Below are 24753 nucleotides of genomic sequence, written 5' to 3' on the forward strand. Positions count from 1 at the left end.
TCAATCAGTAGATTTGGGATCTCGATTTGGGGCGACCCACATTGGTGGGATCGCGCTTTCCACTAAACTATTTCGGGGAGAGCACAGCACACGTGTGCGGTAAAGGGATTTAGTACGGAGATTTGTGCTAAATTTGCTCGAGTACGGAATGTGAGAGATCTCATGTTTAGCACTTTTCACTCTTTGATAGCTGTTTTCAGTTTTTAAAAGATTAATTGTTAATGAGTAGCATAAGCATTTTTCGAATCAAAGCATAATTTTAATATTATAAAAAAAAAGTGTAAGTACTTTACATATTTTTTGATAAAGGGCTCCGTTTTCTAGATATAGCCACCGAAAGTTTGATTTTAGCGAAATATTTGCAGTTTTTCAATTTTTAAAAATAGTGACCATGAGTGACCATTTCTAAAAATATATTTTTTGAAAAGTTCAGAAAATTTGCTATAAAATTGTCTAAGAAACATTGAAGATTGCGAACGAACGAAATCATCGGGTGGTTCTTCGTGGTTTTCCTGATGAACTGAAACCGGACGAGGTCAAGTACCTTCTGAAGAGGGATCTCAAGCTGGACGCGCTGGAGGTGCATATCATCAAGCGGAAGGAAAAGTCCACCGTGGACGAAACTCCGTACATTGTGGTCTTCCCCAAGGGATACACCAATCTGAAGAAGCTCTCTGCAATGAAAGTTGTGGCAAACACTATCATCCGGTGGGAGGCCTACCGGAACAAGCGGCCGAACGTGACCCAGTGCAGGAACTGCTTTCAGCTGGGTCATGGAACCAGGAACTGTCACCTGAAAGGCAGGTGCAACAACTGTGGGGGTCCCCACAAGACGGACGAGTGCAAAGTCCAAGAAGCCGAGCCGAAGCGGTGTGCCAACTGCTCTGGAGCCCACGAAGCCACGGACCGCAGCTGCCCTAAGCGTGCGGACTTCATCCGGAGGCGCAGGCGTCGAAACCGAAACCGCCGGCAAGGAAGGCGGAGAAGCAGAGTCCAGCAATTCCGGCGTTTACGCCGGCGGAGTTTCCTCCGCTGCCGGGCGCAGTTCCGGACGGAAAATCCAAGGATCGCCCTCGTCCCGCAGGAAGCAGCCAAGGTGGCCCCCGAGACGGTGGAGCCACGGAGAAGGAAGCCGGGGAGGTGCTCTACAGTTCGGCTGAGCTGTGGGGGATTTTCTCCGAGAACATCGGCAGGTTCAAGTCCTGCAAGACCCGCTTGGACCAAGTAACCCTCGTCAGTTACATGATCTCCAAGTATGGAATTTAAGGAGTTTTTTTTTTTGTTATTATATATTGTTATACTGATCCTCGGTCCCAACCTGGTCACAGCACCTAAAAGGACCTAATAAAAATAAGTTAAGAAGAAAAAAAAATAACGATATCTCAACAACTAATGGTCCGATTTTCAATGTTAATATATGAAACATTCGTGAAATTTTCCGATCTTTTCGAAAAAAAATATTATGAAAATTTTTTTTTTTGCCCTTTTAAAATGTTACTCTTGATTTTAAAATTTTCAAAATATTTTTTTCGAAGAGATCGGAAAATTTCACGATTGTTTCATGTATTAACATTGAAAATCGGACCATTAATTGCTGAGATATCGTCATTAGAAAATGGTGGGCTGTTTGGGTGAGACTTAGAAAACTTCAATTTTCGTGTTTCTTTTTCTTTAAGCCGCTGTATCTCAGCAACCAGAGGTCCAATCTTCAATGTCTCTTAGACAATTTTATAGCAAATTTTCTGAACTTTTCAAAAACTTTTCACTCATGGTCACTATTTTTAAAAATTGAAAAACTGCAAATATTTCGCTAAAATCAAACTTTCGGTGGCTATATCTAGAAAACGGAGCCCTTTATCAAAAAATATGTAAAGTACTTTTCGATTGCAAATTCAATTTTGCATTAAAAAATAATGTCAAACTTGTTTTTGCATGAAACTTCGATTTTTTCCAAAAATCACTATTTTTTCAAAAATTCATAACTCGGCGGCAGATTTTTTGACCATGTTTCTCTATGGCTCAAAAGTTGCGGATTTTTGTCCCCTAAAACATATCAAAAAATCTCGAAAATCAAAAAATACATATTTTGGGAAATTAAGTTTTAGTAAAAAAAAAGTTGATAAAAAATCCTCAATTTTTTTCCGTGTACCTATTTTTTTCTCAAAAGTCCTCAACAATACCTACAACTTTGCCGAAGACACCAAATTGATAGAAAAATTCACTCAAAAGTTACAGCTGTTTGAATATTTACATACCATTTTTGTATGGACAGCTGCCAAAATTGTATGGAGACTTGTATGGGCCCGAGCATGGGTAAATAACAAGGGAAATGCGTAATAATACCTTTCTCTGGTATCAATACCAAATTTTGGTATTCCTGGACCCTTTAAAATTTGTCTTGAGGATTATGCAAGAGCAAAATGTGGTATCATACCAATTTAAGGTATTGTTTTGATATTGCAAAATTGCAGAATTTGTCAATGGTCGAACACCACATTTTGGTATTATTTTGGTATTACAGTATTTTATCAAATTCCTCTGAAACTATGGGAAAATTTTGACCAATTTTGACAAAATAATTAATTTTGCGCTAAAATGATGTCTCAAAGCGAATGCTTTCATTGAAAACCGGAAATTTCAAACTTGGTTTTAAACAATTTTGATATACCCCCTACAGAAATGACTTGAAATTGTGGAAAACTTTCTAAGTCAGAATGGCACATTTAGGTATTATTTTGGTATTAATGTGTTTTATCAAATTCCTCTGAAACTATGGGAAAATTTTGACCAATTTTGACAAAATAATTAATTTTGCGCTAAAATGATGTCTCAAAGCGAATGCTTTCATTGAAAACCGGAAATTTCAAACTTGATTTTAAACATTTTTGATATACCCCCTACAGAAATGACTTGAAATTGTGGAAAATTTTCTAAGTCAGGATGGCACATTTTGGTATTATTTTGGTATTAAAGTGTTTTATCAAATTCCTCTGAAATTATGGGAAAATTTTGACCAAATTTGACAAAATAATTAATTTTGCGCTAAAATGATGTCTCAAAGCGAATGCTTTCATTGAAAACCGGAAATTTCAAACTTGATTTTAAACATTTTTGATATACCCCCTAAAGCAATGACTTGAAACTGTGGAAAATTTTCTAAGTCAGGATGCCACATTTTGGTATTATTTTGGTATTGAAAGGTTTCATCAATTTTCTCTGAAACTATGGATTTTTTTTTTAATTTTTGACTTGATAATTAATTTTGCGCTAAAAGGATTTGAAACCCAAAAATGTTAAATCTGATTTAATTTTTTTTTTTGTGATATACCCACTAATATTTTTTTCAAACGCGTTGAAATTTCTTTAAGTCGGGATAACCAAATACTTTGAAAAACGAGTCAATCAACATATTATTGAATTTTGGTGAATTTCAATCCAGTTTCATTTTAATAATACTTATTTTTCAATCTTGTTATTTTTCAGAAGCTTCAAGAACTTCAAGCACAGGCCGTTTATCAATGACAAATGCATTCGGTGTGGTGAAGAATATCACTAAGAACAACATGGAATCATCAGGTGAGTAGATTTGGCTGTTGCATATGGATCATTTCCGTTTTTTTCACTAACTGCAACTGCTGCACTAAAAATGGTATGAAAATTCCAAATTTTGGTATTACTTGTGCGAATACCAGCGACCAAAATGTGCTCTTGGTTGCCCAGTAATAGATGGTAAAATACCATGAAATCATACCAAAATCATGTTTGTGGAAGACCACAGGAATACCAAAATATGACTTTCCAAGGGCGCGGGAATACCTAAAATTAAAACTATGGCAATACCAAGTTTTGGCATTCAAGCAATGTTCAAAAATCCAGAAGACCTCAAGTTGGTATTGAAATGATTTTATTTTGTGCTATTATTTTACCTTTGGAATAACATGGTTTGGTATTATTGTGCCCTTCCACATACAAGATTTTGGTATGATTTCATGGTATTTTACCATCTATTACTGGGCAACCAAGAACGCATTTTGGTCGCTGTTATTTGCCCAAGTAATACCAAAATTTGGTATTCCCGTGTTATTTACCCCTGCTCGGGGGTGAACCAATGACACAAAATAGCATATTTGGGTATAGGGAAGGCCCCCACAAAGTTTGAGCCAAATCAAAAAATACAAATAAAATCCATTTCCGGTTTTGGTAGAGAATTGCTCAAGTGTGGTCTAAAATATGAATTGAGGAATCTATTCTATCTATTTCTAGACTATTTTTAATTAGTTCCATAAACATAAAAAAACAATAGCTTATAGCCTATAGGACTTTGTCAAAAAATACTCTAGAAAATACGCTAAATCAGTCGACTCTCTGGCTGTCGATCTTCTCGATATCAATAATTATCCATCTATCGACGAATTCTTCAGTCCCTTCAATCTGCATACTTCAATTATCTTCATTCCTCGATATTTTCCCTTGCTTGAAGGATCTCTTCCTCGACGGTCCCTTGGATTCTGTTTGCTTTAAAAATCTCTTCCAGTTGTCAATAATTTCACTTTCTCATGGCTTGCATAGACATTTTTCTTGGCGAAACGAAGCTTTGAAGGGTGTTTGACATTAGTTTGTTTTTGTTTGATGGACGTTGCCATGATTCTCTCCCACAGCTGGGTATCAAGAAAAAAATATTTTCAATCGAGTCATCATTTTGCATCGTTCTGTAAACTGATGATTCTCTTCCTCGACGGTCCCTTGGATATTGACAACCAGAGAGTCGACTGTACTGTGATTTTGAAAATTTATGCAAAATTAAAAAAAAATGCTATGCCTTTACTACAAAACTGGGTTCATGCCGATTTTTAGAAGCTGTACTGCCTACTGAAATCAAATTTAAAATTTAAATTGATAGTTGACCAATCAAAAAGGCTTTCACATATGGTTGGTCTATTACAAATTTTGTTTAAAGTTTATATGCCTCAAACTTGGCCAAGCATGAGTGAAAGACACAAAAATGATTTTTTGAAATTCCGTCGTGAAACTACTTACTTTTCCTGTCATTCTTGAACGACGAGATAGCCTACTTTTCTGTACTAAAAAGAACAGAATCAAATAGCAACACTTTTTAAAATAAATGCTGAAAAGTTTTACTTTTCAGCACTCAAATGGGTACTGAAAAGTTTAACTTTTCAGCACTTGTTTCAAAAAATAACACTTTCCAACATTTTTTTGATTTAAATGATTTATTGACAAAATACATGAAAATTTGACTTAAAATTTCACTCAGTGTGTGTTTTTTGGAATTGCAAAAAATGTTGTATGGAACTCGTTGCAAAACTTGATTTTTTAAGCACTCTTCGTATTTATCCAACTCGGTGAACCTCGTTGGATAAATGTACGACTCGTGCTGAAAAAATCCTCTTTTTGCAACTTGTTGCATAAACTACTATTAAAGCTTAATTTTCAAAAAAAAGTAAAACGTGTCACAAAATGCTATGAAGCAAGTCTCCAAAGATTCGGCCATCGATTATTGTTTGTATTCTTTTATATATCTTACACAAATTTTGCGCCATTGGTTTCTCCATACAAGTTTCCATACAAAGTTTAGACCGACATTTTTGGTGAAAAGAATTTGGCAGTGTTGCCAAAAAAACATAATTTTCGGAATACTTTCAAAAACGGTCGATAAAATTTCCCCCCCCCCCCCCCTTCACTATTGGTCTGAAAAATCAAGGGCCAAAATTTTTTTTCAAAAAAATTCAAAATTTCTATGAAAATAGAAGTATAATCAACTGAAAACAATCTATAATGCATTTTTCTGCATTGATAATAATGTTTAGCATATTTGGGCTTGTTTAAAAATGTTTTGAATTTTTATGAAATTCCAATGAACAGCACCGCAAAATTTTATTTTTCGCAAAAAAAAAATTACTTCAATACTTACATATTTTGGAAACTAATGATTGCAAAACAACTGCACAGGTGTATTATGCATTTTAAAACACTTTTTCCATTCAAATGTTGAAATCATGGCTCGAAAATTAATTTTTTTTCCTTCGGCAAGAGGCAAAGGACATAATCTTCAAAAAATATTTGCAACGGCCTAAATGCCCAAATGTGACAATATTGTTTTCAAAAAGTTCAGAAAAAGAAACAGGGAAAATGCACTCAATTTTCTAATGCCGATATTTCAGCAACTGTTCATCCGATTTTCTTTGCTTAGATGTTTTTTTTTCTCTGAGCGTCAAAAATATTCAGAAGAAAAAAATAAGTTTTTTCGAAAAGATAATTAAAAAAATTAAAAACTGAGGCTATTTTAAAAAAACCCCCTAAAATGGATTTAACTTGAAAACGATGCACTTTATCAAAATTTCACTTAAGTACTTTTTGATTGCAACTTTGATTTTACATCGAAAAATTAAGTTGAAAAATTTTGCAACCAATATTTCGTTTTTTTGAAAAAAACAGTATTGATTCAAAAAATCATGACTCAGTCAAAGATTTTTGGACAACCTAGAAATTTCTGAAAAGTTGGCATTTGATGTCCTCTAAAACATATATAAAAAATAGTGTTTTTTGCAAATCAAGTTTTAGTCACAAATATTGAATAAAAAATCACCAAAAATTTATTCCGTGTATCATTTTTTCAGTGTAGTCCGTATCCATACCTACAACTTTGCCGAAGACACCAAATCGATCAAAAAATTCCTTCAAAAGGTACAGTTTTTTTTAATTTTTCATACATCATTTTTGTATGAACAGCGGCCAAATTTGTATGGAAAATTATATGGACAAACTAATGATGTAAAATGGCTTCTTTGGGCATACCGAAGGCACCAAAAAAGTATCAGCCGAATTAAAAAATACAAAAAAAAATCGAATGACCGAAATCTGAGAGAACTGCTCATACAGAGTTTGTATTGACCCTAAAACAATGATATAAATTTAAGCTGAACAGGATAATTGGGCTTATGTGGATGCCAATGTAAACAAGGAGTAATATTTTTAAAATCATATTGAAAATATATTTATAAAAAAATTATGATTTCATTCAAAACTTTATGAACAGTTTTTCTGAAGTAAGGCTGCTAAAATGAATTGGGAGTTCTATGATACAGTTTACTTGAACATTTAGTGAAAAGGGGCATTAAAAATATTATTATTTTCCAAAATGGTGAAAAAGCGTTCATGAAATTCGGAACCACGAACAAAGAGCTCAAATTCCATGGGATGATTTTGAAAAATGTACCACGGAATTCAAACATTTTGTTCGTGGTTCCGAATTTCATGAACGCTTGTTTACGACTTTGGGAACTGATTTTTCTCCGTCATACACATTAAATTTTGGTGTATTTAAGGCATCAATGACAGGGGTAGACCCAGTCAGTGAATCTCGTTCGTTTTCGATTCTTTTGTTAATGTATTGTGAGAAATACACTGGAAGATTTGCAAGAGTAGCGTAACATTTCTGAATTTGCATTTTCGAACTTTATTTTTGCATTCATTTCATAACAGTGAAAATCCTTTTGAAACGTCAAGCGGAACCATCTTATTCCGGTTACTCAATTCACTCCTCACAAAGCCAAACAATTATTCCCCCGCATCACAAAAACCCATCAAACAACAAAGCTTAAGTTTGGACCATTTGTTTCGCTTCCACGCGCGTTCCAAATGGGCTCCAGCCCCCAATTAGCATTTCCATAAAGATATGCTAATCAAAACGCTTCTCCTCAGCGACGCGAGCGCCTCCACTGTCACACCACTCCTTTAAGCAAAATACAGAAAAAGCTTCAAACTAATTGACTAATTCCTCTTGTATTCTACACTTTGAAGCCAATAAACTGGGCCCAGCCAGACTGCACTGACACTGCAACCCCAAATGTCAACAGCCGTAGTACAACGCCGCGCCGCGTGGCGGCGCTACCACAAACGTCACGCACCATATTGACTCGCAAATTAAGTGGCGTGCGAGATTTATGAGATTGTTCAGAAAACTTTTGCTCTTCGTTTTGGCGTTTCTTTTTTCACGCCCCAACTTGTTGCTGAAAGTGAAACCGACCCGGCGAGAGGGTGACCTTAACCCCCGCAAAGGCGCCATATTTTTTGCGTGAGGGCCCTTAAGATTTTGATAGACGGCCGGGGAAGCTCAGCTCGTTAATTACTTAAAGTGATACCTTTTTATTTTATTTTCGTGCGGCCACGGCGCGAGCTGGAAAGTGGAAGCAAACTAAATTACTAAAGATGCGCAGAGATTGCGAGCGCGCCCGCTAGGTGGCAGGTCGGCAGCGTCACCAACTGTCACTCTTCGTTAACGAACGCGCAAAGAGCTGGCCAGAGTGGCCGGAAAAGTGTGGTTAGAGTACGAAATTTGCTCGCTGGAGTGTCTCCTCGGATGTCTCCACTTCTGCTAAGGTTTTAAAAGAGAAAATAGCACCTTCACAGTAGGCACAGGTCGGAGAAGGTGGTTGCTAGGCGATTGCGATTCTTTCTCACCATAAATCATAAATATTCATTGCTGAGAGGGTGGTGAGTACTTTTCGGATTCGTTCGGAAAAAAATGCTCAAACAATGGAAGAGAGAAATTTCTCCAGCCGCAACCTATTGTTGTGGAATATTGTTCTGCGAATGTATTCTTTTGTTTACTCATCTTGGAACTCGCTCACTGAAGAGAAAATGATGTTTTGCATAGTGGGATTATGCTTGCTATTTTATGAGGTAACGCGATACACATGTTACCATAAATAATAACGATTTGCTTCCACAATATTTAAATATTAAATATTTTATAAGTCTGTCTTGAGCAAAGAAGCCTAGAAAATACACATAACACTTGTTGACTGTCTTTTTGACAACACAAAAGATTCCAAAAAGCTTACGAATGCTGAGATCCTGAATAAAGAGAGAGGTTATGGAGTTTGAAAATCTGACAAAAAAATTACACCTCTATTTAAGAGTTAAACCATCAACTAAAATTAACTTAACCAACAACCCGTCCCGCAACGAATCCTAATTAAACCATCAAGTTATGCAACACTGTGTCGCTTTTCAGACCTCAAAGACCTGCTCCACGCCAAGTCAGCAGGGGGTCGTTGCGGCACAAAGCATCCAAGTAGGCCTGCGGTACTTGTGATGGGTTCACCGCGTGAGGAAGCAAAAACAAACACTCCGCAAAGCAATCCACACTTCCCGCAGCCTGCTGTGCCTAATGATGATGACGGACGACGAGCGACGAGGGTTGCTTCGATTGCTTGATGATATTTTCACGTTCAGCGGCGCTGAAAAAAGCGCGTCCAGAGTTCGCGGAGTCGCCATTGTTTAAGTTCTCCGCGGTGACGTTTTGCACCCGCGAGGGGCGCGTCAATGGTCGTGAAAGCTTGCGGGCAGATGTCAAATTGGCGTTGTTTGTAGATTCAAGTGTCTTGGACAGCTGAGTAGCGAAAGTTCCTGACTTTTGTTGATCAACAAGGCCGAGGGGCGTTCTTTATCAAACGGGGGGAAGGTCGATGATCGCTTGGGACTGACAGATAATGATCGCTTGACAGCGGCAGCGGCAGTGGATTCTTGTCATTTTTGTAATTTTTTTGTAATTTTTGTAATTTTTGTAATTTTTGTAATTTTTGTAATTTTTGTAATTTTTGTAATTTTTGTGATTTTTGTAATTTTTGTATTTTTTGTAATTTTTGTAATTTTTGTATTTTTTGTAATTTTGGTCATTTTGGTCATTTTGGTCATTTTGGTCATTTTGGTCATTTTGGTCATTTTGGTCATTTTGGTCATTTTGGTCATTTTGGTCATTTTGGTCATTTTGGTCATTTTGGTCATTTTGATCATTTTGGTCATTTTGGTCATTTTGGTCATTTTGGTCATTTTGGTCATTTTGGTCCTTTTGGTCATTTTGGTCATTTTGGTCCTTTTGATCATTTTGGTCATTTTTGTGAATTTTGTGATTTTTGTTATTTTGGTCATTTTGGTCATTTTGGTCATTTTGGTCATTTTGGTCATTTTGGTCATTTTGGTCATTTTGGTCATTTTGGTCATTTTGGTCATTTTGGTCATTTTGGTCATTTTGGTCATTTTGGTCATTTTGGTAATTTTGGTAATTTTGGTCATTTTGGTAATTTTGGTAATTTTGGTCATTTTGGTCATTTTTGTCATTTTTGTCATTTTTGTCATTTTGGTCATTTTTGTCATTTTTGTCATTTTGGTCATTTTGGTCATTTTGGTCCTTTTGGTCATTTTTGTAATTTTTGTCATTTTTGTCATTTTTGTCATTTTTGTCATTTTTGTCATTTTGGTCATTTTGGTCCTTTTGGTCATTTTTGTAATTTTTGTAATTTTTGTCATTTTTGTCATTTTTGTCATTTTGGTCATTTTGGTCATTTTGGTCATTTTGGTCATTTTGGTCATTTTGGTCATTTTGGTCATTTTGGTCATTTTGGTCATTTTGGTCATTTTGGTCATTTTTGTCATTTTTGTCATTTTTGTCATTTTTGTCATTTTTGTCATTTTTGTCATTTTTGTCATTTTTGTCATTTTTGTCATTTTTGTCATTTTGGTCATTTTTGTCATTTTGGTCATTTTGGTCCTTTTGGTCATTTTGGTCATTTTTGTGATTTTTGTCATTTTGGTCATTTTGGTCATTTTGGTCATTTTGGTAATTTTGGTAATTTTGGTCATTTTGGTCATTTTTGTCATTTTTGTCATTTTGGTCATTTTTGTCATTTTGGTCATTTTGGTCATTTTGGTCCTTTTGGTCATTTTTGTAATTTTTGTCATTTTTGTCATTTTTGTCATTTTGGTCATTTTGGTCCTTTTGGTCATTTTGGTCATTTTGGTCATTTTGGTCATTTTGGTCATTTTGGTCATTTTGGTCATTTTGGTCATTTTGGTCATTTTGGTCATTTTGGTCCTTTTGGTCCTTTTGGTCATTTTTGTAATTTTTGTCATTTTTGTCATTTTTGTCATTTTTGTCATTTTGGTCATTTTGGTCCTTTTGGTCATATTGGTCATTTTGGTCATTTTGGTCATTTTGGTCATTTTGGTCATTTTGGTCATTTTGGTCATTTTGGTCATTTTGGTCATTTTGGTCATTTTGGTCATTTTGGTCATTTTTGTCATTTTTGTTGATCCAAAAGAATTTTTGTTTTGCGGCTGTCATACAGTCAAATTATTATTCTAGGAAACTACACATTTTTTGGGAAACCGTCTTTGCCTGATTAATGAACCACTTTAAAAATTAAGATGCAATCTTTTTTCACGCTCAGCTGCCGCTCGTGACCAGAACTCGATCCGTCATCGCGCGACCAGCATCTCGGCTAAATTTCCATAAATCTTCGTCACTTTTAGTGGTGGGCGCTGTGCGGGACTCGTTAAAAGCCAAAAACCCCGAAAAAGAAAACCACCGCACTAGCTGCTAGTCTGTCTGATTAATTTTCCCAGCGATAAATTTTAAGAGGCGGTCTGTGTTGACTTTTGCCACCTTCCTCGGCGACTTCTCCCTTGTTTGCCCAAAACCGAGGGGTCCACCAATTGGCCGTATATGGCGCTTCAAGATTCAAGAGTGCACTCTTTCGCGAGGAAAAGTAGAGCTGACGTCGAGCACCTACGGAAGCTAATTAGTAATTGCTCGCCATACTAGACTACGAGGGGGTCATTAGTCATCCGGGCTTAACCGGGCAGCTTGCGCGGCGTTCAAGAGTTGAACTCTCCAGACTGCGGCGTCAAGACGTCAAGCCGTGAAGTGGTGTGAGCACTCTTTACATGTTGCGAATTTGAAAGTGAGTTCACCCGCAGCAGCAGCAGGTGAACAACAATTTAGAAAGGTGGGCAATATCATCAGCGTATAGTAGGCTGGGAACAAAATCGCTGGAGAGCTGACAGATGATGAGGAACACTCAAAAGTGTGCGCTAGAAATGTCATTCATCTGGAGTGCTGGAATCTCCTGGAATGCGAGAGCTGCTTGGCAGCTTGAAATCACTTTTTATGCAAAACTTTTGGCGAACTGATAAATATAGAAAAATAAACGTCAACAAAATAATAACCAGCATCGACCGACCCCTCGGTACCATGTTTTGCAGCACTGCATTAGCGTTGTTTGTAAACAAACACTTATTTCAATTTGGATCAGCTGGTCGTTACTTTCAAAGCTGTTTACAAACATTGCACACTAGACATTGCCAAAGCTCACACATTTTCAAAAACCATTTGACACAGAACTGGTGCTCGTTGAGGGGTGCGCCAATGCATTGTTGACATTCTAGTGAATCGTCTTTTGTTTAGAAAAGAAGACGCTATAGAGTTATCTACGTGCGCATGTATTGCGTGTACGTACACGAAAAAAGTGAGGTTAAATTTTGTACCGACCAGCAAAATAAATGGTGTGCTAGTGTGCGTAAGAGCGGGCTTAGATAATATAATTAAACCCTTTCCTTTTGACAACGATAGCTGTCAAAACGATGGCCTCTTTGGTAGAAGAATGCAATAAAAAAAATCTTTTTTACGATTACTTAAGAACGGAGAACAATAACAATCGTACGGTCATTAAACAAGCTATGAACACAATTAGTCGTGTATGTGTGTGTGTGTGTGTGTTCATCCACATCCAAGTAACCACTTGTAATGACGCTACGTCCGACACTCTTCCACGCCAACTGCTGGATTGTTTGGATCCGGCCCAGCTTGGACCAGAAATCCAGTTCTTTTGCTCTGGTGTTACCGTTCGTTTCTTTTACTACTCTTGAAGACACTAGCTCAGAATGGTCATCGGGTTGTAAAACCCGATTTCACCACACATAACTTTAATTCCCGCTTCCTCACTCTTCCTCTTTGTGACGAAAACGAGCTGAGGTGCGATCTTTTGTGCAAAAGATGTTTCTTTTTGTTTCCATTGTTACCGTAATCTGGGGCGAATCGGGACTACAGTCTGAATAGGGACAGCCGTTTTTAGAGCACTTAAAGCTTTTAAATTTGGAAATGGATATACACATTTTGTTGGTCTGAGTCTGTTCTATCCGAAACCAACCAGGAAAATCAAAATATTGTGCTCCAACATGGTTAAAACTGCTGTCCCAATTCGCCCCATGTGTCCCGATTGACCCCAGTTTACGGTATCCAAAAAAGAAAAGAAATTTGCATTTTTTGTTGACATTGCGTCCAAGTGTCACAGTTAACACGTTAAAAGCGCTTCAAAAATTATTCGTCAATTTTGATACAAAAAATAAACATAGTCAAACTTTTACAACAAAGGTTATTTTCTAGAATTAATCATGTTTTAACTCAATGCGATGAATTTAATTTTTGCAGAATTCCTCAAAATAGCGTTCCACTATTTCCATCGCAGCAAGCCAGCATCCTTTGTCCAGAGGTAGCACCAATTCAAGCCAGAGCAAAATTCCTCGCCAACATTCCAACGAACCGTCATTCACCCTAATTATGACACATTTTCCGGTTTGACATCCCGCCATCAAGCGAGGCGAAGCTTTGCAGGTTATGTGACGCCATTATGGCAAACTGACAGGTTCAGTGTCAGCGGCAGCAAGCCATGCCGTAGGAGCAGGTTTTGACGACCTGCATGGCTTGCTTGATGATGGAATGGGAAGTTTGACGATCTAGGTTAGCAGGAAGAAGACTTGTTTTCATCCTGCCGCGATGAAAGCGAAATGGGTCAATGGACAGTTGATGATGATTACGTGACGAGGATAATTAGCAGTTTTGTGGTAAACAACTAACTGCAGATTAAGCGGAAGTGAGGCAAGAGTTTTTACGGCTGCGAACGAATTGAGAAGTTTACGAGTGACAGGAAGTGTCAAAAGATTGCAGACATAGACTTGAGTTGAAGACAAAAATAAGTGGTTGATAAAATTATTATCGCAAAACTAAACTCCAAACCCTCAGTAAAAATATTTTTATAGCATCCGCCATTATGGCTAATCGCTGTCATTCGGCTTCAAATTTCCGGCTTAAAGTAAGGCAATAAGGAGCGATGACGCCACCCTTTAAAGAGCGCAAATTGCTCCCAAACCAATAAAATAAGAGCTCAAATTGTGCATCCAGTGCACCCAGCGGTGCACCAAATTGCGACCAATTCTCTAGAGAGAGAAAAAAACAACTCATTGATTGCCACTTAATCCGACGTCGCCGGAGTGAAAGAGAAAGTCACACCCCGCACCCATTGTTTATTGCTCGCACCCGCTCACTCCCAGGTGAGTAGCTCAGCCGAGAGCTCATTAGTGACAGATTGAATTCGAATAAAAACGAAACTTTCTGCTGGCTCTGCAACTCGTTAACCCAGTGCCAACTTTGATGGGGGGCGATTACCGAAAATTATTGGCCTTCAGAATCAGGCACGAGCTGTTTGGCGTTTGCGACGCCTCTGTCAGAGACATCTAGCGAGCAATTGGTGAAACTTAGGGTCACACGCGGTAGAAGTTTTTCCATTGAAACAGAAAAAGGGTAAAAGTTTTGCGCAAACATATGTGAGGAGGGGGGAGAAGGGAAAATTTTGCCGAAACAATACTCATAAGTTGCGATAATTATGAGCACTTGGTGCCAAAGGGCCCTGCCAACAAGCGAAAGTGCTCTCCCTCCCGGCTATTGTTTACGATGACAGGTTCAGGTTCTCACGCGAGAGGGGAGCGAAAGTGCGCATCGACAATTAGTTGCCGCCGCCGGCAGGTTTGATGAGTTCGAGACGATGACTGTAATGAGAGACGGGTGGTAATTTGCGTTGAAAATTGAAAGTTTTTTTTGACAGCTGGCATCACTGCTTTTGACAGTTGACGGCCATTTTTATTCTCTAATAGCGCCAATAATTAACAATTTATCACTATTCAACAAGAGTGCCTAAACACAACAAACAACAACAATTGACAGTTGCGAGGGGGGTAGGACACTTGCGAGTAAATATCACGATTTGGGACAAGTGTCCACACCCCCGTCGGACGATATGTTTAATCGTAGTCCAGCAGCACGCGGCAGTTGGGCAGGTCGCGCCGCAGTGGTTCCAGATCGTGGTACTGGACGCGCTGGAAGCCCTGGCCCGCGTGGAACAGCATGCACGAGTCGAACACGAGCTGCCGCAGCTCGGGAAGCTTGGCCTTCAAATCGGCCAGGAAGAGCGTCTCCTGGAAAGTGTAAACAAACGCTTAGGAGGATATGGCATTCAATCGGAAATGGTTCAAAAGGGCGTTGCTTTTGATGTAAACAATCATTGCAACGAAAACAATCATACAATGTCAAATTTTCAAAAGGGCACACTCAAACCCCGATGGTTGACACCAAATGTTGTCAAACGAACGGGGTCACTTTTTGGCTTTACACCCTTTTTACACGGAGTTCACACACACTATCAAATGTTAGTTTTGATAGTGTGCGTGAGCGCCGTGTAAAAAGTGACAGTTCGTCACTTTTTGGTTTGACTGCGAGTCTGCGTTCTGTTGGAATTGGAAAGCTTCTGTCACCACATAAACGGACAACTGTCAAACTAACTCAAAATTCGACCAAACTAAAACAAACTCTAGGAAAAAGCCGACAAGCGGCTTTTAGGTTAGAAATTTGACCGCTTGCGTACAGTGAAAATGTGAGACTTAATTATGAGAAATTATTAGCGAGATAAACAGATGATTACAAAGCAAGTTACGCCCTTTTGAAAAGTTAAAACTCCATACCAGGTGACACTCGACGAAGATGAGTTTGTGCAGCAGGCTGCTTGGATGCATCAGCTTCAGAACGTCAGCGGGGATGGCGACGGCGCCCAGCTCCAGCGTTGCCAGATTCGGGAACTTGTCCAGCTGCTCGAACACGTGCTCGGGCAGGATGGTGCGGGCGGTAAAGTGGACGCACAGCCTACTGATGGCGCTGATGTTGGTGGCGATCGATTGCATCGTTTTGGGCGCGTCCGTCCCGTTGGTGTGGATGAAGAACCGCTTCAGGTTGTCGGTTTTGAAGTAGAACGTCGCCTGATCGGTCGTGTTGATCAGCGAGAGGTTCTCTAGGTTAGGGAGGTTGATGGGTGGGAGCGGTGGAAGGGCGTACGGGTAGTAGTCGCTGATAAGGAGTAGTTTGAGCTGGCTGAGTTGCGATAGTTTCTCGAGCGCCTTGGGGTTGTTTATGTTCATTTCTGCGATGACTAGGTCTACGAGATCGGGTGAGTAGTCGCAGATTGCGGCGAGCATGGACTCCTTGAGGCCCATTCCGAGGGGGATGTACTTGGCGCGGGTGTCGATAAGTTGAAGCTTGCGACTGCGGAGAAGGCGCTCGGAAACGCACGATTCTAACCTCAAATCGGCCATATTGAAATATAGAGATTCTGCGTTTTGACAGATTTGCTGAACAACAAACTGAACTATTTTGAGTCGTGCCATTGTTAGTGGAAGACCTAGGTTTGCCTTCAAGAAGATGCTGTAGTATTCACGATCGGATTTCTCTAGAATCTGAGCCATTAGCTTAAGTTGAGGCAAGATTTCGTTCAAGCTAATCATCAGCTTGAACCGCTTGATGTACAGTTCGGAGAATATGATTTGGTGCCATCGGTGGCAGACGAGCGAGGCCGTTTTGATATCCGTCAGCGGCAGATAGTCGAACAGGTCGCACAATATCTGCAAAACCCCCCAAGAAAACCATTATCAAGCGAAAAGCAAATCCGACGAATCACGTACCTCAAACGGCAGATCGTTGATGTTGAGTGCTGCAGCCGCCGACGACGGGGCTGCCGCTGCTGCGACACTCATTTTCGTCACGTACTTTCGGCGTGACCCCCTGGCACTTTTCGCGTTGCCCACTTTCGCTCCGAACGTGTAAATGACGCTGCTGAAAACTTTGATTCCAACTTTTCACTCCTCGCAACTCCGCAAAATCGATTCCTCTGACGAGCAAGATGAAAATGTGTGTTACACAAAGCACTGCAGCACTCTCACTGTAAATGCGTCAACTCTTTTCAATGTCAAGTTCAGCGCGAATCAGCTGCTTCTGTCAGCGAAATTCACTCGTTTGTTTTGATTTCCGTGAGCTCGCATATGTAACAACACGAGTGAACCGCTGCACGCAGAGCGCATGCCTCGAGTCCGGTGCATCCCCGACCACGTGGAGCATACATTCAGGATGAATGTGCGGGTGCTATGCATCGCAGCATGCGGTGAACGGAATGTTACATCGATCGGTGTAACATTCGGTTCGACCAATGACAGATTGACAGATTGACAGAGTTGACAGAATTGACAGATGTTCACTTCACTTCACTAAAACACTTCGAAACAACAGCTGTGCTACATTTGGGTATATCGAATCTGAAGTCCGTAGTCGAGAACTGTTCCACTTTCATCGCGAGCCTATTGTAATCACTCCCAATTTGTTCATAACACGTATGCTAATTTCCTCTCAATTACCCATCAATATGCCGTAATCCTATTTAAACAACACCTAACCATTCCCTCCCATCACCACGCGTCAGCTATCGACCTGCCGATGATGTAAACCAATACCCCCAAATAGCGGCCCGATCGAATCTTCTCAAAAGAAAGAGAGAGAAAGAAAAACCTCCCCGCGCAAATTACAACTTAAACACACGCGCCACAAACATAACCTCACAAAAGAAGAGGCGTCCCGCACAAAACGAAATTTTGCCCAAATCTACAAAAAGAGCGAGAGAAAAAAAAAGCTCCAAGCAGAAATTAATTAATCTCTCACCAAAGCTGGCCATGTGTTATTATTTTCGGACCAGCATAATATCTGTTTACTTTGCTTCCTCCTCCTCCTCCCCCTGTCAGTCTGCCTTCCTTTTTTTTCTCAACAACCCCCTTCAATCGACCTGCAAATCGTCAATTTCCCACTTCATGGCTTGCGCACTTATCATCAGCGTCTAAGATGGCGCAATTTTCAAAGTCGTTTACAAAACCTACTGGGATTTGCGGTCAAAAACCCATCGACTGTGTTGCACAATCGCGCGCGCTACAACTCGGTCAATTTTCGCGAGTAAGCATTGTGGCTGGCAGCACTGCTGTCAAATTGAGACAAAAAAGTGCATTTGTTGCAATCTAAAGGTGCAAAATTGCCAAATGTGTGGCGATATGACTGAAAAGAAAGTCAACAAAGGCGGTGTGTCCAATCGGATCAAACGCGTCTCATTAGCGATGTTTTGCTCGCTGTTCCAAAAAAAAAGGTGAACGCAACGCCTACTTGGGCAATTTGTTGAACTAAGAGATCAAGACACACGAAAAAATGGTTTCCCTTTCGTTACAGTTGAAGATTTGCTTTATGGACTTTGCTGTCTCGAACAAAACGCCGCCCGTGAGTTATGAACTTCCGTTTTACAGGGCGTTGAGGCGGAAAAATTACGACCGTGGGATGGCAGCACTGCTGGCCTGATAAATGCTTTCGGCGGTGATTTACTGGCTAATAAGAGTTTGTGATTTATGTGTGTTATCTTTGGAGGAAGGAAGGTTAGAGGGGCTTTAAGAGAGTCTAAACTTTTAACTGTCAAAAGCTTCGCAAAAGCTTCGCAAAATTCCCGTAATTGACTCCGGTTTCCTAGAATATGTAGACTCTGACTCCAGTTCCTCATGAAGAACTCAACTTTGACAAATAATCCGAGCCAAGCAGAAAACAAATAACAAAGCGTTTTATAGTAGTGAAGACGAACTGTCAGTTTTTATAGCAAATGCCATAATGGCCTCCGCAATCGATCGTTTATCGCTCAAAACATCGCGAAATCTCAGAACAACAGCTCTTAACGGGCCAGTTCCGTTAACGAAGTCCCATTGTAGACCCTTTCCGCTCACCCAAGTTCATCAGAACGGTAAACCCCTGCCAATTTGTTCAACAATTCTATCGCGCAGAACGTTTTAATTCCCCAGAAATATGAAAGTTGCCCACACAAAAGAGTCCCCCTCGCTTCAATTGGGCCCGATAGCTTCAATTTACCTTTCAAATCGTAGCACCTTTCCCCGCACCAACTGACCTAATCTCTCGCGCCTGAAATCGAATCTTTTTCTTCCGCAATTGAATTAGCTTCGTTTTACGTCTGTCGGACTAATCGCAACCAGATCCAAGCAAGCCAATCAACAACGCGAGAAGAAATGGAAAATCATTAGTTTAGTTTGGAATGCAATCCGGGCTAGCGCCCGGTTGCCAGCAGCAGCCTACTGACAGACTGACATTTCACCGGCGCGCCATCTTTGATTGGTTTTTTGCACCTGATTCGAGGGGCGCGTGCATGTGTTTGATGGTTGCCGCGGGAATAAATAAGCCATGGCCTACTCAATTTGATAAATTTTTAAGGTCGAGTGGTAATTATTTTCAAGCGATGCACTTGTTGCGTTCGAGGTTATCGTGCCCTGGGGAGTAATTTCGGCGTTCGGGATCGAATTACGCCGCCCTCGCGTGTGACAAGCGTGACAAGTGAGAAATGCTACAATAACAATAATCGAAACGAGTGGAAGAGTGTAATCGCATTCTCAGCTCTACATGTTTCATTGCACTTCAGCAGCAGTGCGAGTTCGAAACAAGAGTGACATGTTTTAATTCTGCTCAATTGATGGGCCCCTCGTCGGCGGATTTTGCCTTTTTTATGGGGACGTTTTCGCCCTGAAGTACACAGAGAAAATGCCTTTTCTGAACTAGTCTTTTCAAGTTATTATTACAGACATAAAAAATTACACGACATAAAAAAATAAAAATAAAATATTGTGAGGGAGCACTCTTTTATTACGTAACGCAGTGGATTTTTTTTACGAGAGGGGGTTTAAAAACACATTTTTTGCGTAACGTAATAAAAAAACGCTCCCCAACAAAGTACTACAATTTGATATGACAGATGTTTGTTTACTAGTGCACGCTGATAAAAAAAAAGATTTACACGGAAAGAGTTTTATCAAAAAATCAAACTTTTTTACCGTTCAAAGTTTTTATTCTCTTTTCGTTGGAATTTGTCGGCCCCTCGTCAAGCGCCACAGAAAAGTCAAAGTAAACATTGAAATTGAAGTGTCCCGTGGGACTGCTGCGCTGCGCCTGCTTTGATGAAAATGGGAACACTGACTGTCAACGCGGTTGACATTCGACCTCAGCTTTATTGTTTGGACATGGTGCGGCGTAATTAGTTGGAAATTTATTGCAGCTGAAGCCTTGGTTTCTGGTTGAAATCAATCAGCGCTGTCAGGTTTGATTGAAATTTATTGTTGCGCTTTCAGTTCAGTAAACGAGTTAAAGTTGGAAATAACAATTATTTTTGTAAATTTTTGAGACATTTTTACACATTCAGTGAGAGTTTTTCAATGTCAGTTTGACACTTGCAGACATATCCAACGTCAATCAGCAGTATTGTTATTTGAAAAATAAAACCAAAACGTTTCGATTTAATTATGGTTGATTTTAAGTAGCTTCGATAAAGTAGTTAATATTTACACAAATCTCACCGCAATCTTGCAACCTTGTGTTAACATCTCGATCTCACACAAAGACGCAATTTTCTCTATTGTTTTAGCTACTTTCTTCTAAATACTCTCTCGCTCTCCAAACAAGATTTTTCTCCCACGCAAAGTGCATTCATCTCCCGCAATCAGCAATGCAAACATCGGTAACCTGCACGAATTTCAACAAGTTCAACAACTTTTTAATCTCCGACAAAGTTCACCGGTTCAAGCCTGGGCCCCCTCCCCCGAAAATCTACCCTTTTTCTTCCCTTCGCAACTGTAATTTGTAATGCAAAGTTAATAGAAAACGAAACGATTTTTTTCGTTGGTTGGTTTTTCTCAGCAACCTTTGCGTTTTTTTTCACTCCCTCTGGAGGAGAGAGCAGAAGGGCGTCTAGTTGGCTAGCTAAAACTCGCTTCACAGCATGATCATCATGGCACCCTTCGATCAATAACGGAAGTACGGGGGTAATTTTCGATCTAATCGATTCTCACCTCACCGATGATTGCGTTCTCGCGAGATGGTCATTACGCTGACAAAAGAAGCATAAACTTCTCAAAGTGAGCGATTTGAGAACTGTCAAATTTCAAGCGAGCGTCGCGCGAGTTCTCACTCGCGATAATTTGCTCCAATCGCACGCGAGAGTCGATCGCGATCGCGATAATGCTCGCTAATTGATTGATCGCTTCGCGCGCTAGCGGATTGAAATCGATCAATTTTGATTTGTGAGTCAGAGGCTGCTGCGGGGAAATTCTGGCGAACCAAAACAAAAGTCGGCGTTGTCGATCATCGGGCGCGTGATCATGTGCGGAGAATAATCGCGGCGTGCCAAAAAGTGTACCAAACATATGAAGCAGTAGGCCTTGGCCACAGCCGCCGATCGGTACGGATTGCATAACCTCACTTTTTCCGGGCTTCTTTTTTTTTTGTTGGCTTTCCGATCGTGCACAGGAAGCCGTTAGTGAATGTTTGGGGTGAGAAATTGCCTACGGCGCAACGGAGAACACATCGCAGCAAGCGATCCAGAATTGGAGCAGTTCCTGCCGTGGGAAGTTCTGGCAACACTTGTGAGGAGTTGGCCATGGGTTGTCGATTACGCGTGAATGATTTGATACCATGTTTTTGGGCATGCAAATATCAAAGATTCAGTATAATCTGGAAACCAACCATCTATGAATCAACAAAAGCAAGAAATGATTCCAGCTAATTTCTCCCCCCTTTCAAATGAAAGTGTACTCTTTCCAGGAACGCAACTAGGACAAAAAAATCAACATATGCGCCGCAAAAACGAAACTAATCTCACTTAACAAATGACCCACATAAATCCATCCCACCTCACTTTTACCAACGCCTTAGGCCTTCGCCCAAACCGGTCACTGCCTCACCCTCTCCCATCAACGCAGCAAACTTCCGCAAAACCGCACACATAAAACTATCCCACCCAAAAAAAAGGGACCAAAGTCGTCAAAACGACGCAAAATCATCGCCATCATAGGATTTCTATCGTCCACCCCCAAGGCAATTTCTGCGGCTTTTCTGCGCGCTCAATTTGACTTCCCCTTGTACATTGTTTTCGCCTTTTTTGGATCAATTGGGTCCTTAAAGTAGGCCTGAAACGTCAATTTCACGTGAAGACCATATTTTAAAGGTATTTTATTGTCATTTTTTGATCATTTACCGCGACAATGAGGGATCAAGGTGAACTAACCTATCTAGGTAACAACTACAGATTGTCTAGGGAAACAGATTGGCCAATGTTTCTGGACACCAAACGCGCTGGACACCAAACGCCCTTTACGCCCAGCAAAACTGGCAGTGTTGCAAGCGCAAAACATACGTTGCCAGTGCCTGTTTATTTTGCATTGGCCAGTCTGTTTCCCTAGACAGTCTGTAGTAACAACCTGTCAAATCCAGTGTTGCCAGAAATTTGTGTGGGCCAAAATACGACAATCAAAAATAAGATAACGTACAAAAAAAAATCCTGATTCAATTATCCGAAGTGAAATTTTTCCAATGCCTTCGGATAATAGTTTTTTTAAGCAAGATTAAATCAGTTTAAACATATCTCGACTTTTTTTTGATTAGGTCCTATAAACATATGAAAGACAATAGCTTATAGGACCTTTTCAAAAAAAAACTCTGGATATTTAGATTTTTTTTGAAAAATGTCGGTGCACAGGCTTATTATTTCAATCTTTAATTTGTTTTGCCCTGCCCCACAACTTTGGCCAGAGTCAAGAGACATACACTTTGGAACATATTTGCCCCGGCCTCATCAATTCTTTTTAAAAAATCCAGGTTGCATTCACTCGATTCTGCACAGCAAAAAAACTGATGGTAAAATCGCATGCAAAAGCATGCACATCACCTTCGTCAAAATAAACACTTAATATTACACACTGCATGTACATTTTTTGGTAACACAAAAAAAATTGCAACCGACGGGATTCAAACCCAGCACCAACAGTAAGGACTGGCGCCTTAGCCCACTCGGCCATCAGACCGATGAATAATAGAATGGATAAACGCATACACAGCAAAAAAACTGATGGTAAAATCGCATGCAAAAGCATGCACATCACCTTCGTCAAAATAAACACTTAATATTACACACTGCATGTACATTTTTTGGTAACATAAAAAAAATTGCAACCGACGGGATTCAAACCCAGCACCAACAGTAAGGACTGGCGCCTTAGCCCACTCGGCCATCAGACCGATGAATAATAGAATGGATAAACGCATATAAAAGCTTGACATTTCGGTCAAGTAGGTTTCCCATACTGATGGGCTACATATTTCAGGGTGTAATATTACATAGATTTTCAAAGAAAAATGCAATTTTTTTTTTTGCACCCAGACCTTTTACACGCAGCTGAATTACTATTTTTTTAGCTGTGTATAACAGCTTGACATTTCGGTCAAGTAGGTTTCCCATACTGATGGGCTACATATTTCAGGGTGTAATTTTACATAGATTTTCATAAAACAATGCAATTTTTTTTTTACACCCAGACCTTTTACACGCAGCTGAATTACTATTTTTTTAGCTGTGTGGTACATCATTATTTATGATCTGTTTCATGCCTTTTACAGGGTTTCTCAAATATTTTTGGAATAAATCGAGACATATGATGTAAATTTCTGGAAAAATTGTATATTTTTTAAATTAAGTTTAACTAACCTTTTGAACAGATTTTTCGCTTATTCGAATGTAGTTCCATGTTCCAAAACCCGAATTAGCTAAGGGAGTATTCTTTTATCACGTAACACCACACCCCATCATATCAAATTTCCATACAAATTTTGATATGTGTTTGAAGCTTAAAACAGCCTGCGATCCCCCTCTCCACCCTCCCTCCCAACCAACTGTGTTACGTAATAAAAGGACGCTCCCTTATTCGCCCGACTGACAGCTGTCAAAAGTACGAAACTAAATGATGGAAAGAAAACTGGGATTGTTAACACCATTTAGACGCCTTAACTCCCATGTTCCGGAAAAGGGGGGAATTTATATGGAAATTTCCCCCTTTTTCTCGAGCTTGGGAGTTTAGGTGTTAAAGACCAATTTTGACTTTCGGAGTGGATTAATTACCAAAAGCGAATCCGCTCTGTATTTCTCCCGGGATTTTTCAAAAACCGGGAATTCCCGAATCCCGGGTTTTCTTAATTTTGTCCCGGGAATTCCCAAAATTGGAAAAAAAATAAAATTTTGGTCTGGAAATTCAGATTTTGTTGTGGAAATAGATAAACAACCATAAAAAAATAAAAATAAAATATTGAGCATATATTTATCAGCAGGGTCATTCCATCTCAACTGTGCACGAAAAAGTGCAAATTTGAAAATTACCCTCTCCGATCCTGCTCAAATTTGGCAGAGCTGTTGATACTATCAAAACATGCAAGAATCCCGAATTTCATCCAAATCGGACCACCCCCTCCATTTTTGTACCTCCCCAAAAAAATCGACCTTTTGGCGATTTTTGACCAAACCTCCTAGTTTCAAACGACGATAGCTCAGGAACCGCAAACCTTAGAAGGTCGGTCTTAGACTCAATTTTGAAGGAAATTGGACGTAGAATCCATTTCCGTGATCAAAATGTTGATTAATTTATTTTATCTACCTGTATTGCGCAATTGAAAACTTTAAACGGCCGTATCTCAAAACACCCCAACTTATTTTTTTTATTTGACCTCACCATCGTGTTCCCCGGCCAGTTTTACATAAGAATCACTTATCGACAGAAATGAATATGTTTCGTTCCAGAGATATCGAATTTTAAAGTTTTGTGTTTTCGAAATTACCTACATCAGCTTCAATCGCCGCATCTGCTAGAAGCACACAGGCGGGCTGATCAATA

The 24753-nt window shown here is 39.7% G+C and overlaps 2 protein-coding genes across 3 annotated transcripts in view; both read right to left on the minus strand.

The window, feature by feature from the left end:
* Positions 1-24753, minus strand: part of LOC120423326 (cadherin-89D) — a 60317-nt gene that overhangs the window by 30986 nt on the left and 4578 nt on the right. The window lies entirely within an intron of this gene.
* On the minus strand, positions 14720-16970 carry LOC120423327 (uncharacterized). Its single transcript, XM_039587089.2, has 3 exons — positions 16645-16970; positions 15655-16584; positions 14720-15111 (listed from the first exon to the last, which is right to left on the minus strand). The coding sequence occupies exons 1-3, from the start codon at positions 16714-16716 to the stop codon at positions 14938-14940; spliced, it is 1176 nt and encodes a 391-aa protein (XP_039443023.1). The 5' UTR covers positions 16717-16970; the 3' UTR covers positions 14720-14937.

Source organism: Culex pipiens, chromosome 1 (genome assembly GCF_016801865.2).
Source record: "Culex pipiens pallens isolate TS chromosome 1, TS_CPP_V2, whole genome shotgun sequence".
NCBI lineage: Eukaryota > Metazoa > Arthropoda > Insecta > Diptera > Culicidae > Culex > Culex pipiens.